General features: G+C 38.5%; 1 protein-coding gene across 1 annotated transcript; it reads right to left on the bottom strand.

Annotated features, from left to right (window-relative positions):
- Positions 1 to 2,978: 2,978 nt before the first annotated feature.
- LOC122987464 (melanocortin-2 receptor accessory protein 2A-like) lies at positions 2,979 to 12,485 on the bottom strand. The gene is made up of 3 exons (XM_044359359.1): positions 11,848 to 12,485; positions 8,124 to 8,223; positions 2,979 to 4,325 (listed from the first exon to the last, which is right to left on the bottom strand). The coding sequence occupies exons 1-3, from the start codon at positions 12,053 to 12,055 to the stop codon at positions 3,863 to 3,865; spliced, it is 771 nt and encodes a 256-aa protein (XP_044215294.1). The 5' UTR covers positions 12,056 to 12,485; the 3' UTR covers positions 2,979 to 3,862.
- Positions 12,486 to 15,295: the final 2,810 nt, after the last annotated feature.

Here is a 15,295-nt window from a genome sequence, read left to right as displayed (position 1 = left end):
AACCCCTGTAGCAGTTTTTGGCAGTGTATTTATGAATGCAGCACCCAAGTGAGAGTAATCTGACCTGCTTTTGTCAAATGTTCGCTGTTTCCCTTTATTATAATCATCATAAATCATAAATGTGCTGAATATGCTTATATATTTCCATCATGTGTGCTGGATAGCAATGATCATATTACAGTTGTTTTAGTATGAATTGACAGGTTTGTTGGTATGATCCATGTATAACAGAGCAGAGGAGTCATTCTGTATCAAAGTGTGGCGCTGAGCATTGGATCCAGTTGATTGACATCTCATCAATAACCTTTCAACAAGCGAGCAAACCAGCTTTTCTTCTTGGAGCACAATAAACACACTGTTCCACTAATGGACATCATCTCAGCTTGCTATCCATTAAGAAGCTGTTCAACTTCCAATTAATTATTGGCCTAACTAGCCTCACTAATGGACAGAACGGTACAGAGTGCACAGTTTATAAGTGGTCACAAAAGCTCCATTACAGGTTGGTATCCTGTGGAGTTTCTGATCACCGATGGAGCTATGGAGCAATGTTTTGATGACTGGGTTCCTGTTTTGTTTGTGTCTTCTGCTCTACTAACATGCTTGAGGATCCACATGTACATGCATGAGTTTGTGAGTATCAGAAGGTTAACAGTGTTTTACTGATTGACAATCGGTGACAGTAACACACCAAAAATAACAATTACTATTACTACCCTGTTAAGTAAACACAGATGTAAAAAAATACACTTTAAAATATTCATAAACTACTTTGCAAATATTATAAGGAAGAAAATGCTTTCAAGACCTCAAAAAAGTGTGTTTTGGTGAGAAATACTAAATATGAACACTATTTTACTTTGCTTACAAGAAAACCACAGGTTAACTTTAAGATCATTACAATGTCTTAACTACTGTCTACCTACATCTATGACTGCAGCTGACAAGGTGTGGAACTGCTTATATTGATAAGACATATTATCCATGGTCCATAGTGGTCAGACAACACATTTAAAGAACCAGTTCTGAGAGAAAAATGTAGTTAAAACGTATTAAAGTAAAAGTAGTGGTTTGGTCCCTCTGACTGATATATTATTATATATGACATCATTAGATTATTAATAGTGAAGCATCAGTGTTACAGCAGCATGTTACTGTTGTAGCTGCTGGAGGTGGAGCTAGTTTACACTACTTTATATACAGTTAGCTAGTTTAGTCCAAGCGGCAACCTCTGGGGATGAAAAATGAAGCCAATGCGGAAGTGTCAAAAACTGCAGTTCCTTGAATGGCCACTTGAGGCTCCAAAAGTGAGTCAATCCGCATAGACCCCCATGTTAAAATGGCCAACTTTACAGCAGAAATAAAGGTGTTTACAGCCTGGTACAAAAAACAGTTTTGGTCTCTATAGCTAATTTTAACTCACCCGGGCCAGACCCCTAGGTTGGGAACCACTGGACTAGATAATACCCTAACTAAATGAACTCCGAGCTCTTGATATGGTGACCATGCGTTGGGTAGATTAGCCACATCAGGGAACCAGAAGGGATTACAGCCCAGGTGTTGATTTTATCACAGCAGAGATTGCTTCATTCATAATTACAATACATTATTTTCCGATGATCAAGTTCGTTGTTTAAAGTCTTTCTTAAAATTTCTGATTGCTGTGAAATGTATTAACCTGATGCGTACTTACCTGAGAAGTCGTCCATTGAAACTGTTTGGAAAAGGGCAGGCACTTTCAAAAAATACTTGGCAGGTGATTGGATGAACCATCTGTCTGTCACTGTCATTTTACCAGGTTCGGACACAAGCGCATAACTTGAAGCCTGACAAGATGTATTCTCATGGGATCTCGTGATGTGATCTCACAAATCCAGTTGCCTTGACGTAAGAAATATATGCCTTTGTTGTTTTATATATAAAAAACAAATTTCCCTCCAATGGGATGGAGCCCCTGGGGGGGGGGGTTCCTAGTACTGGTTGTGGTTGCAACAAATTAAGGGGAATACCCACATTCAGAGAGTGTGAGTCAAAGCATTTGCCTACCTTGCCTGTTCATAACATTCACCTATGCCTAGCAACTTTCTTTATTATTTTTTTTAAAAAAAGCATTTGCACATTCAGCATAGGGCAGGACGGTGCTGATTGTACTTACCTGTAACTTACCTGTAACCTGTAACTACTTAACTGTAACTTTGAATTATTAGGTCTGCCTGCCATTAACAGTTAGGGGCTGGTGTGTAGGAGCCAAATATGCTGCTGAAGTGACCAGAGAGTTGATTGTTATTCAAGGTGCATACATTGGGTGATATTGTACCTGTGGTGTGACTCAGGTATATAGGTAGCAACTCACTGTTGTCAGGTGTTTGACCCCGGAAGGGCAAAGAGTTTTAGACCACTGTGGTGTTAGACTTGGCTGGTCATGCTGTAAATTGCGTGTTTTGTTGTTGTCACTGGAAGTTATCAGAAAAGGACTTACTCACCATGATGAACTCTGAAAATAATACACCGACTATTATTGTGCAACTAAAGGTCAGTTCTTTCTTGAATGCAACACACATAGGTAAATACGGTTAAAACAGTGTGCAAGTGTGTCAACCGGGTCACTCCTGGATGAGGCATCACAGTAGCTTAAAGTAATACAGTATGTTTCTTGATGTTTTGTAGTTTCACACTTCTTCATGTTGTATTTGCATTAAACTGTGCAAATACAACACACTGGTCTGTTCCTTGAAAGCAAAGCATGAGGAAGAGTTCAGCTGGCTAATATAGGACACAGTCAACATTAGGTAGTAACAGTGCACATGTATAAATAATGGCAACATTTCAGTGACTGCTATTAATTGTATATTTCATATCATGTTGAAATAAAAAAGAACATAGTTATTGTTAATCCATCTAAATGTATTAGGAATTAACTATAAGTCTAAACTTCTAAAATCCAAGAATAGACTTGACAGTAAGAGTTTTTTGTTTCTTTATAAATGTGCTGCAAAAAGTCATAATTCAAACATTTACTGCATTTTAGCAAGAATACTAGTCATACAGACTCATTATAAGGGAAAATGATACACTCCTTTAATAATGTAATAACAGTATCTTTGCTCCACATTTTCAGTCTTTTGGTGCTAAGTTACATTTTATAAATTCAATTCATTACTTTTGTCCTTTATGCCATCAGGCAATGAGTTCAACCAAAAAGGCCAATTCAAAAACTTCAACATTCATTTCCATTTCCATAACATGTTGGTGATTTAGAATAGCAATCTGTGGTTCTCATAGTATAGTATAGATTATGGAATGTGGCTCAGCCTTGCTACATTCTATCTTTGTCATTGCTACTTTAGTCACAAAGCACAAAAAGGGGTAGGGCAGGTTATATAATCCATGCAAAGAAAATGTTCTATCTCAACCCAAGTGGAATAGATGCAGGCTGAGCAGAGAAACCTGACAGCAGAACTCAGAAGGTGTCTTTCTTCATTTCACAACCACGAGATGTCACGAAAAACACCAACATGTTTCACAGATAATATGTTAGACTTGACAGCATTTACAAAATACATTTTGATTATTTCTCGTACTGTTTTCTACAGACCAGTGGTTCTCAACCAAATGTCCTGATGGGCTTCCAGTCTGCAGCTTTTCAGTCCAAACAAAACAACAGCTGAAGTCACACCATTAAAGACAAATCATTCCCACAAAGAAGACACAGAGTTTTTTTGGTGAGTCCCTGGTTAGGCAAGTACATGTATTATGTGACCAGTCACTGAATATTTTCATTGCTGTAAGTGTAAACTTGTTGTTTTGTGAAAATGACCTGAGTCCTCCTGTTTGATGAATAGCTGCCCTCCATTCTCCAGTCTTAGGTGAAGTCATTGTGGTTATCATGCTTCCTAATCATGCTGCTCTGATCCCGCCCCTCCAGAATGATTGGCAGCTCTGGCTCACCCAACAGCAGGTCGTCCTCCCCTACAGTTGAGCTCTGCTCAGAGTTCACAAAGTTAGGGATGTTGAAGTGGGCCAGCAGGATGGCTTCTTTCTCCGTCCTGTTAGCTGTCACTGCTAGCTCCTGCAGGAGTGTAGTGTCCCCCGCCTCCGGGCTGCTGCTGGGCCTCCTGTGGCAGCCTCCGGATGCTCCTCCACCCACACCACCAACTGTGGTCCACAGGGCTGTGCAGCTCCCCTGACCATCCTTGGACACGTAACAGTGGAAGAGAGAACAGGATGAGTCCAGACCACTAGGGTGGGGGGGAGGAGCTCCTTTGCCCAGGTCGGTATCCATGAAGCCAATCAGACGGGGACGCTTCTCACATGGCTGTCCACTGCTGCACACATGGAACAGAAAAGAGACAGAGATTACAGAAGATAGTGTCCTTGTGTTTAATGTCTCTGCTGCTCCTAAGCAGAAACCAGACGTGTGTTTGTTTTGTTGTCAGCAACAGTTGTCGCCTTTACACTTTTAGTTTCTCTCTCTTTTAATCTTTCTGTCATCTCTTTCTGTTTCTAAGAATCTTGTTAAACCCTCTGAGCGTCAGTTCGCAGCAGTAACTAACCGCTCAGCCTTGCAGCAAGTTTTTCCCAGTGGCCACTCACAGTGTGCAGCGAAAAATCCCCCTGCATCCCAAAAAGCATTTCCCCCATAGACCACCATTATAAAAGACACATCTGTAAAACTGTTGACAGGACACCTCAAACTGCAAACAAGGTCAATTATGACTCTTTCTATTATGAACTTTTGATCCATGGAGGTTTTATATTTGTAAAACTTTCCTCGAGCCGAGAAAAGTGTTTTAAAAATCTGTGACATCATCACAATGTAAAGTCTATGGGCTGAGAGGGAACTCCCAGATGGGGCCAGTGGAGGAAACACTAATGCACATTTTTAGAATGTTAATGTTTTGGCACAGAGCTGATTAAATCTGCCCTCAGTAACTGAATTTAATTACAAGTAACCAGTTTAATTTCTCACATTTATAACAAACCAAATTTCCTGAAAACTGGTTCAGAATTAAGTGAGTAAGAGTCAATTTTGTAGTGAAGTCTGCATCTCTCAATACACATCGTATTAACACTGTTTCAAATAAAACCAAGTTTCATCGTCAATCAAGTTTATCAAATCAACTGACAATTTATCGCTCCATTTTTCAATTCACATGCACTTTCATCACTTCCATTTTTATCAGTTAATTTTTGTTACTTCCACCCTCATAGTCACCACCCAGCAGGCAGAGTAAATATTGACTCATTCCTTCATGATAAGCAGAGCTCTTAATAAACCAGTGGGAGGATGCCGTCCATCTGCCTCAGCTGCCAAAAAACCCAACATGCTGCTATTTTCTCCACCTCCAGAAACAAACAGCAACTGTATGAGCTCAGTCAGTGGACACGGGCCACTCTTTGCTCTTAACACTGATACAGCTGGTGGATTTGTGTGAAAATGTTGCTGAATTGAACTCTCAATGAAGACAATAGTTCAATAGATGATATTTCTCCACTCATAGAATTGCTCCTTTACAGTTGAATGAGATATCAGGGAAAATGAAAGGGAAAATAACAGCTATTAATATTTCAAGGGTAACCAATGGTAAAAGATTGAATATTTATGTCCATGCATGCATGCAGTGAGAATTCATCTCCTAGTAAGATCCCTGAAGTAAATAACAAGGCTGAGCTTGTTGAATTGTTTCTGTTTAATTTTTAACTGGAAATGTGTTTTATCATGTAACTACTACTCATCACACTTATTATTTTATCACTGTCAACAGGGCGGGCTCTCAGTGAGTTCCCCCTGTACAAATAAAGGTTTCAGTCAATCAATCAATCAAATATTGTGATTTCAGAGTGTCCTGGTAATAATGTATTGAAACAGTAGTTCCCAGTCTGGGTCCACATCCATAAATCTCCATGTATATCCATGACTAAAACTGTGTGTATGTGCAAAACCAGAAATATGTATTCTTTTCATCAGATTTATAAAGCTGTATGTACACATGCTTCTGTTTCATAAATCTCAGTCATTGTGGAACTGAGTGCACGTGCACAAACCTCATTTTAATCCCACAATGAGCCAGCTGTTTTCATATCAACATGATACCTGCTCTACTGGTCAGTACAGCTATCAATGAATTAAACAGTGCCGTTTCACAGATTGTGTTGCACCGGTGAGGTTTCCCAAAAACAGAACAGCTGTTGTTACACACGACTGTGTGGCTCTTTTTAGCATCCATATCGTTAATCACATGCACCTGTGAACCATCATCAGGAGTGATATCTCAAAAATGTAATCAGTGATTAGTTTGTAGTGTTCATGTCTAAACTGACTTTACAAGGTGTGACACAACTAAGGATCAAATAAAAAGAACATTAAGAGCAAAATACAATGTTAACTCCTATGTAAATTAAAAGAATGATAAAAGATTTTTTTTAAAAATCAATGTTACTTCAATAAATGTGCCTTGAATGGCAGAATACAAATCTCTAAGTAAAGACAAAAAATAAAAAAATAAAAATCACACAATCAGTGCAGCTGGTTATCAACCAAAACAATGTTTTACTAAAAGATTGCATCTCTCACCTTATGTTTCATCTCAACACATCACCCTCAGATCACTTTAGAAAAACATGTACTCCTGGTGTAAAGAATGCATGAGGCGTGCACATTCTGTTTATAAGTACCAGTTTATGTGCAGGAAATAGTGTATGCATGATGTGTGTGTGTACACATGATTTATGCATCTGGCCCCCGGGGCTCTGGAACCCCACTAGGGTTAACCTGAAGTTAAATCTCAGGGGCCACAAGATGATTAAAGGTATAATTAAAGTTCTTCTTGTTCCTACAGTTGGATGTTTGAGCTTCACTGTGCAGAATGATGTATGTGCAGAGTTTGTTTTCACATTCATCTGCTGAAAGTGGAAACTTTCTCTGTGCTCATTGAAAATCAGATTTTAAGGGTGGATCAACAAGCATGATTTGTGACATCACAACTACTGTGGAAGCCAATCGTGGTCCAATATTCAATTTACACAAGTGTGATGTGGAAACTTGAAGCCTCCAGTGCACAAACACTGAGAATGGACTTTACAGTGAAGTAGGAGATGTCTTGTGTCCAGCAGTTAAACTTCTGAGATGAAAAATGTTTACATATTTAGTTTCTGAAGACTAGATAATTCTAGTTTTTTTGTAGAAAAACCATATCAGACGCACACTATTGTTCCAAGCAGAGTATTTTATATGTCTTAATACATGTCTGGAGGGAATCTTTAAGAAAAAAAATATTTCTGTTATGCAAAACAATACTTTTTTACAGATTTTTAATTTTTCTTGTGAAATACTTGATCCTTCTACCTCTTCTGGCCTCTAAAAATCCCTCAAATGTAATAATCAGAAAAAATGGCACACAGATCATGTCCAGACTAATGAGGGCTGTTACATAGTTTGTTACATCGTGAGTAGACGTCACTTGTTTTAAAGGTTAAGGCTGGTGTTATTCTATACTTCTCTTATTTTCAACAAATCATAAAAAGACAAAATCAAGTTTTCTTCCATCTCTCAATACTCAGTAATAGTATTAGTACTGAGTATTGAGTAGTATAGTAGTAAATAGAAGCAATAGTCAGTAAGTCTCTCAATACCTAATGACATCCCTTCTCTGTCTGTGGCACTCAAAGCCCATTGTTTCCTACTGAAGATGTTAATCTTTAAAAACACCTCACAAATATAGAGTTGCATGTTTAAAAAAGGATCAATAGTTTCCTAAAAGTAGTTTTGAACAAACATTACTCAAACATTGGGGGGTTATTGCATTTGTTGGGGACTATTTTCATGCGTATTAATCCACAGTTGGTGTTGTAGTGAGTATTTCAAGCAATAGTGTGGCTCAATGACATGTGTTTAAAAGGTTTTTGTACAACAGTGGAGCTCTATGACACAGAGGAATGAGATATATCAGGCTTTCATACACACACAATACTCGTTAGTAGATCAATGCATTGATGGTTGTGTTTTGCACATGGGATTTTAGACCCATTGTAGGCAATTTTTGTAATCATTTTTCTTTAACTATACTTAGATGTTCCAGTAATATCCAGCGTGCATTAAGTTGAGTTTAATTGCAGTGACTCACTCAGGATGTGGAGCTCCAGTCTTGGTCAGAAGAGTGAGCAGAAAAAACATAAAGATGACAAAGACAGCCAGGCCGACCCAGAAGCCGATCACTATAGAATCTGCAAAATGAAAAAAAAAAGGTGAGAAATGATGATGGTGATGATAAATGCACTCAATATATTCTTCCAACCCAGCCTCACTATAAAATTCATAGTGTTTGTAGGAATGAGATACAGTTTAAGACAGAGATTATCCAAACATCAAATTACATTGGTGTGTAATATCCTACAGCAGTATTACAGTCTTATCATGAGAGGTAGTAACACAGTTTACACAGCAGACATGTTGCCAAAGAGATATTATAGAAACATTATAGTAAAGCCATACAGAAAAAGACACAATACCATATTGTGTCAACAAACTAGCTCACACATACTGTAAGAGACTTCCTGGGTATGAATATGAGTAACATAATGCTGTTCAAGGATTAAAATGTCAAGTTTGATATTACAGCACCAAAGAATGAGAACTAAATCCTCCATTCAAAAGAGTCTCAGAAAATGTTGTATATTGTATTAATTATTATCTTATGCTGGTGGAAATTGTTTTTATTAAAGGATAAGTATGGTCATGATCAATATGTTTCATATTGTCAACAAATCCAATGAAAACACCCAAACCAACTATATAACTTACAGTTTTACAATTTACAATTTCATTTAGCAGACGCTTTTATCCAAAGAGACGTACATCTGAGAGTAACAAAGTGCCAAAGCTAAAGTTTGAGTCTGATAGGATGTAGATGCCAACAGGTGGTGCACAGAGCGCATAGAATGCATAGAAGCTTTTTTTTTTTTAATTTTAATTAAATTTTTTATTGTTTTCTTCAGTCCATCAAGTGCAGAGGTGTTTGTGACTTAAGTCACTGTTGTGGAGGAGGTATCAGGCACCTTTAATTGGCAGAGTGTAAAGAATGGTAAATGGACTGTACTTGTATAGCGTCTTTCTAGTCTTCCTTTTACACTGTGAATCACATTCACCCATTCACACACATTCATAAGCTGAATGAGTACAGGGACTACCATGCAAGGTCCCAACCTGCCCATCAGAGGAAATCTAATGATTCACACACATTCATACACTGATGGCACAGCCATCAGGAGCAATTAGGGGTTCAGTATTTTGCCCAAGGACAAATTGACATGTGGACTGGAGGAGCTGGGAATCTAACTGCCGATCTTCCAATTAGTGGACAACCCGCTCTACCTCTATAGTGGGAGAGAGTGTAGACCTGAATGAGGGAGTTCAGGTAGGCAGGAGCCATTTTAGTTGCTCTTTTGTAAGTGAGTGTTAGGGTTCTGAATTTGATGCGGGAAGCAACTGGGAGTCAGTGGTGCGTTCTGGACCATCTGCAGAGGTTTCAACATACATGCAGAGAGTCCTGCCAGTAAGGAGTTGCAGTAGTCAGTGTGTGATATTACGAGAGCCTGTACCAGGAGTTGTGCTGCATGCTCAGACAGGCAGGGTCTGAGCTTCCTGATGTTGTACAGAGCAAACCAACACAACCAAGCAACTGAGGCAACGTGAACCTTAAAGCAAACACAATAAATTAATCATATGTCCCATGGAAACACAAACTGACCAAATAATCTGGTGACATTGATTTATAAAGTGGGGTTTCCTAATGTCAAGTATGAACACAACTTGTTAACTAACACGGATGAGAAGTCCTCAAATATCTGGTATAATGGCTTTTTTTGACTCATCACTGATAAGAGAAAGCCATTCCTGATGTAAATTTCCATCCTCTGGAAAACTGTGAAGACTTTTTAGCAGCTGAACAATCAGCAACACTTCAGTGTCCTGCTTTGCTCGTCATCCGGCTGAAATACAAACTACCACTACAGAAGTTACAGCAGGGGAGGGCTCATGCTAAAGCTTCCTGCATATTTGATTGGACTTTCTGGTGTGACGTAGTAACGAGTTCCGCCTCAACACCGCTCGCTCTTGAGGTGCAAATTTCAAATTTTCAAAGAACATAAAAAGATGAGATTTTTTAATAATTTTACAGCAGAGGAGGCCCCACCATCACCCTAATCCTTCTCTTAGATCATTTTACTTGTTTTTCACCATATCAGCCCTTTAAAGAATATGTTCACATTATTTAAGGCTGTCTTAAAACACTTGTCCATATATGCATTGAAATAGTTTTTGGTCATAACACTGGTCCTCTACAGATTCCTTTCTAATGTGAATCCAGTGCAATTAATCCACTTCCCTCATTCTGTGTTGAATGCATTCCTAAATTTAGGCAAAACTAATAATGGAACTACTGTAATAAGATAAAGTGAGTATCTTCCAAAGCTATCATTTTAGTGGGAAATTTGCATATTGTTTTTCTATGGCTTCAGCATGGATCTGAACACAAACACTGTCCACCATTCTGTTTAAGCACAAAGAGGGAATTTCATAGAAAAAGGGCAGTAACTTTGTACACCTGATTCTCAGACATGAGCTTCAGTTGAACCTCAGAATGCATTTTTGCACAGAATGATGACTGTGAATTTTGTCCCCCATCCCTGACATTGGAATTGGGATGTCTTTAGGGCCAGTATATAAAGAAGAAACAATTACATCAACCAAATACTGTTTCACTGTACATATGAGCATGTGAGTATTGTTTTAAGATAGACTTAAAAAATGTGAACGTATCCTTTAAAGTGCTAAAAAAAAAAAAAAAGAAGATTGAAAGCAGAAAAACGACTAAATGGAGGTGAGATTGGGTTTGTCCCAATCCTCACCCTTCAGTACTGGCAAGGAGTCAAGTGCCTACTGGTGTGATGTATTGCCACAGAGCCCATGTGCCAGTTAACTGCAGAGTGTGAGGTTTATCACAGCTCACTGGGACACACTTGATTGATGAGGACAACCAGTGGCTCGCATAAATAAAAAACAAACATGGCTCAGTGGAACTCATATACATTGTTGGTTTTATTGAATTTCCACAAAATGAAGAAATAGATTGGATCAACCACACAGTACTACAGTTACATTCAGATGATGGTAAAAACACATCCAGGAGCTGAGAGGAGTAATACAATCAATGAAAACAATTAAATCCAGTTATCTAAGCAGGTAGGTGTATGTACATAAAAGAGAAATTACATTATTTTATAGGTTTTCTGTCTGATTACATTTCAGGAGGAAGTTATTTCTCAAAATCATTGATAAAAGGATATGATAATTGATGGGACTAAAATTATTGCAACCAGTCCCATCATGAATGATAGATAATATCTGGTGAGGTTCTGCCATAATTGAAGCCAACATCTCATTAACTTCAATCTCTTCATGTCTGTTGATTATACACGTGTGCTGTTTGTTGGCATTTTGCAGATGTGGGACACAGCTGCCTACTATCTGTGGGGACTGGAACAGACTCATTCTACTGTATATTCAACTTCTATCTATATCTTTAACAGCCGTTTTCAATGTTGAATAATCAACTTTCAGGCTCTGTATTATATGACATAACAGCAGCGCCGCATGTGGCATGTTTGACAAATCCTTTACAAGTTTCAGGTGGTGATTTTTGATCAGAGCCACAGGAAATGTATGTGGTTCTACATTACAGAGATGATGTCATCAGGTAGCGAATCAGCCTGTCAGGCACATACTGGATCACTGTGACTAATTCCACTTGAGTTTCTCAGTAAAGTACACACAAAAGAAAGGCTACTCACAGCGGTGCGCCCTAAGTCCTTCGAAAGACACTGGCTCCTCATCATCATAGTATTCATATCTCCATTCATAGTCCAGGACCGGAGGCACACTGGTGCTGTTTGGACTGTCAGAGCCTGACATGTCAGAGAGAGAGAGAGAGAGAGAGAGAGAGAGAGAACTCTGAACCAGACTGAGCTCCGGACGCTTTCCAGAGATTCCTTGAAGCATCTGACTCAAACCTCGCGCATCATCTCACTGAGTGATAGCACACAGTCACATGCTGCTGCTGCTCTCCCTCTCTCTCTCTCTCTCTATGTCAACCTCCTCCTCTCTCTACCTGCACCTGCTCTCTCTCCCCTCCTGCTCTGTTGTGCTTCATGTAAATCTTGGTGACAGGAAGCTGACAGTTTATAGATAGAGGAGGAAATGGAGAAAAGAAAATGGATTTCACTTTCTATTTCACCAAGCTTCCATTCACTGTTCTGGCAACCTTTTTCTATAGAGATAAATAGAAGCTACACACATGTAGCTCCAATACTCAGAAACTACTACCATAGAAACCAACCTTTTATGATAATGTGTGACAGAGTACTCTCTTATCCATAATCAATAATATTCCAATTTGGTGGTGATTTTGTCTCATTTACTCAAATTTCTATGTCTACTGTTTGCCTGACTGTATGTCTGTCTGTCTTCAGGTGTAATTTGGGAGTTGATGGAGGTGTTGGTTCAGCAGTTTCCTTTAGAAGGCTGTGATGCTCAGATTCAGAACCACAATGTCCATGAGTGAAGCTGGAATGTTGATGTTGAAGGTACGAAGAAAACGTTTCAATAGGAGTTGAGTTGTGCAGTATTATTGGAGCAGGGATGAGGGTGGCATTTCACTTCCATTTAACTTAAGGCTTAATTTATTTCACATTATTAGATGGGAGACATAAACAGCTACAAATATAATGGAAGATATTAAATTCCAGCATTAATTTCCAGTGTAGTTCTCAAAAAGGGTTAAAGGGGTGAATAACCAGCCACCATTTAGCGAGCTATGTCTTAATAAATATTTGGTTTAAGAATGTATATTTTAATTAAACCTGCCAGATTCAGTGATGATTATGACCAAATAATTGAACTTATAACAACATCAAAGTTTGGTTCCTTGTAAAACTGTACTGTGTTTGGATTCCTGTGATTAGGCATTTTTCTCTTTTTTGGAATTAGCTTGGAATAGTCGTTCATTAAAATAAAATCATGGTTTTGTATAAATTTGACAGCATTAAGAGAATATTGTTACAACACATGTTAGAACCAAATCATCTGCATACATGTGAATTTTTTTTCTCTGTCTTGTAAATCTAATCCAGATCTGAATTATTATTACTTACCTGTCCATTGCAGTTGGACCAGTCCAAACTGGGATCATGACAGGTGACATATTGAGAGGCTGCTGTTGAACATGTTCTCAATAAATAATGCACATGAGCAGCTGGGCTCTTCTAATTGAGCACCTTAGGAAGCACAGGTGCATTACAATAATCCCCTCTGAGATGCTGTACCTGCTGCATCCTGCTGCCATGAATATTCAGAAAGGTAGTCAGATACAGGCTTCATGGATACAGTAGCTGCTTTTATTCAGCCTGGCTAATTAAAACTTTGAAAAGCACTCCTTTAGCTATAAAAGGACTGAAAAACATCTACGAAAGTGTTGAGCTTCAAAGGGCAAGTTATATGCTTCTGATATTTGCAAATGAAAAAGCCCTAGAAGAATTGAAATGTCACAGCCCATGTGACAGACTTGGTTTTAACGAATCCTTGAGTGGTCTGCACATCCAATTTTCTTATAGGCTTTACTAATCATGTTGGCGAATCACCAAAACAGAAAGAAGGGAATGTACTTACCATTTTCATAGCAATCAGACTGAGATTTTGTTCTGTAATAATACTTCATAGTTTATAGTGGGGTTTTGCTCAAAGGAAACATTGTAACTCCAAAGATAAATTCCAAATTGAACTTGCTATCCTTTTGTCATTTCTGGAACCTTTGGAGTTACTTGATATTGATATTGATTTGATTCATTGATTGGGACAGTGTGCAGTTTTAAACATTAAAGATGCACTGCACTGGAGTTAGCTCAAAGCTAATTTGCATCCATAGTCCCCCACAATCAAAACATACAACAGCACAACAACAAACAGTACAAAGCAAAAAAAAAAAACCCCAACAAAAACCTACAAACAAACAAAAAACCCCACATAGAACACACCATACAAAATACTAAGCTACACACAACAGCACATCACATACACCCACAATGTCAATTAAAAGTTAATAATGTAAACTAGTCTCAGTGGTCACACAGCTGATTCATCTTTAGTTGATGTTTTAATTTGGCCTTGAATGTATTGATAGAACTACAGTTCTTTCACTCATCTTTGTAGATGCCCCATTGGCTGATATGTGTCTGGATGTACATGATTGGTTGTCTTTTTTTTTTTTTTTACCTTTCTGCTTCATACCTAACCTACTCTACTTAAATGTTGTTTGTAATGTGTTTTATGATGACTCTGATGAAGGCCACAAGCTGAAACGTGTGGTCTAACAATAAAGTTGTTCTATATACTACAAGTGTTGCTGGAGTTTTAACCTTTTAAATGAAAGATCTGAAATAATTTCCTGGTAGCTTTTATCATGCCGCTCCCTGCAGGCATGTAGATTATTTGATGAACACTTCACAAGCTTTGCAGGGTTTCATGATTAGAATGCCCGATTGAAAGGTCACTGAGCTCTTACTTCGGTTTAAACCAGAGGACTCTTCAGGGAAAGAAAGATCAGAAAATCAAAAGTTGTTACAGACACGTGGACCTTCAATGCATTTTAATCTGGCCACCCAGTTCCAATTTCAGCAACTTCCACTGCCTATCCTTTGTCCGGGTCTAGGTTCAATTCACTGATCCAGGTAAAGGTTGCTGATCTGGTGGACATTGCGGTGGCCTGAACTGGGGAGCTGATTGCAGGGTGATAACAGGGATTTAGACTGTGAGATGGAAAGGGAGGCACACAGGAGACCTGACATGAAGTTACCAAGCATCATACAGAAGTGGATGCAAATTCATTCTTGCAGCTGGGAAAGGCTGCTGGAGGAGCAGGTCTGCATCTTCCTCAGCTAAACATAAGGAGATGTGGAAAAAAAAAAAAAGTGACGAAAACCATTCCTTGGTTGGGACTTTGATATATATTTGATATTAGTATTGACAATTCTTCTCTTATCAGGACAGATCAAACTCATAATCAGGGAGGGATTTGTTCTTCATTTGCTCAGATATCAACTTTAGTGTTAGATCTGACCTGGAGGATAAAAATGAAATCTTTTTGACTGATAGTTGATTAATGAGCCAACTCATGTTTGTAATGAATCTCAGACTGCTACTGATTTTATTCTTGTGTCAAATAAAGGCAATATACTGTATGTCATA

The sequence above is a fragment of the Thunnus albacares genome, chromosome 8 (assembly GCF_914725855.1).
Source record: "Thunnus albacares chromosome 8, fThuAlb1.1, whole genome shotgun sequence".
NCBI lineage: Eukaryota > Metazoa > Chordata > Actinopteri > Scombriformes > Scombridae > Thunnus > Thunnus albacares.
The sequence above is the reverse complement of the archived record's forward strand: the minus strand, read 5'-3'. Positions and strand labels throughout refer to the sequence as shown.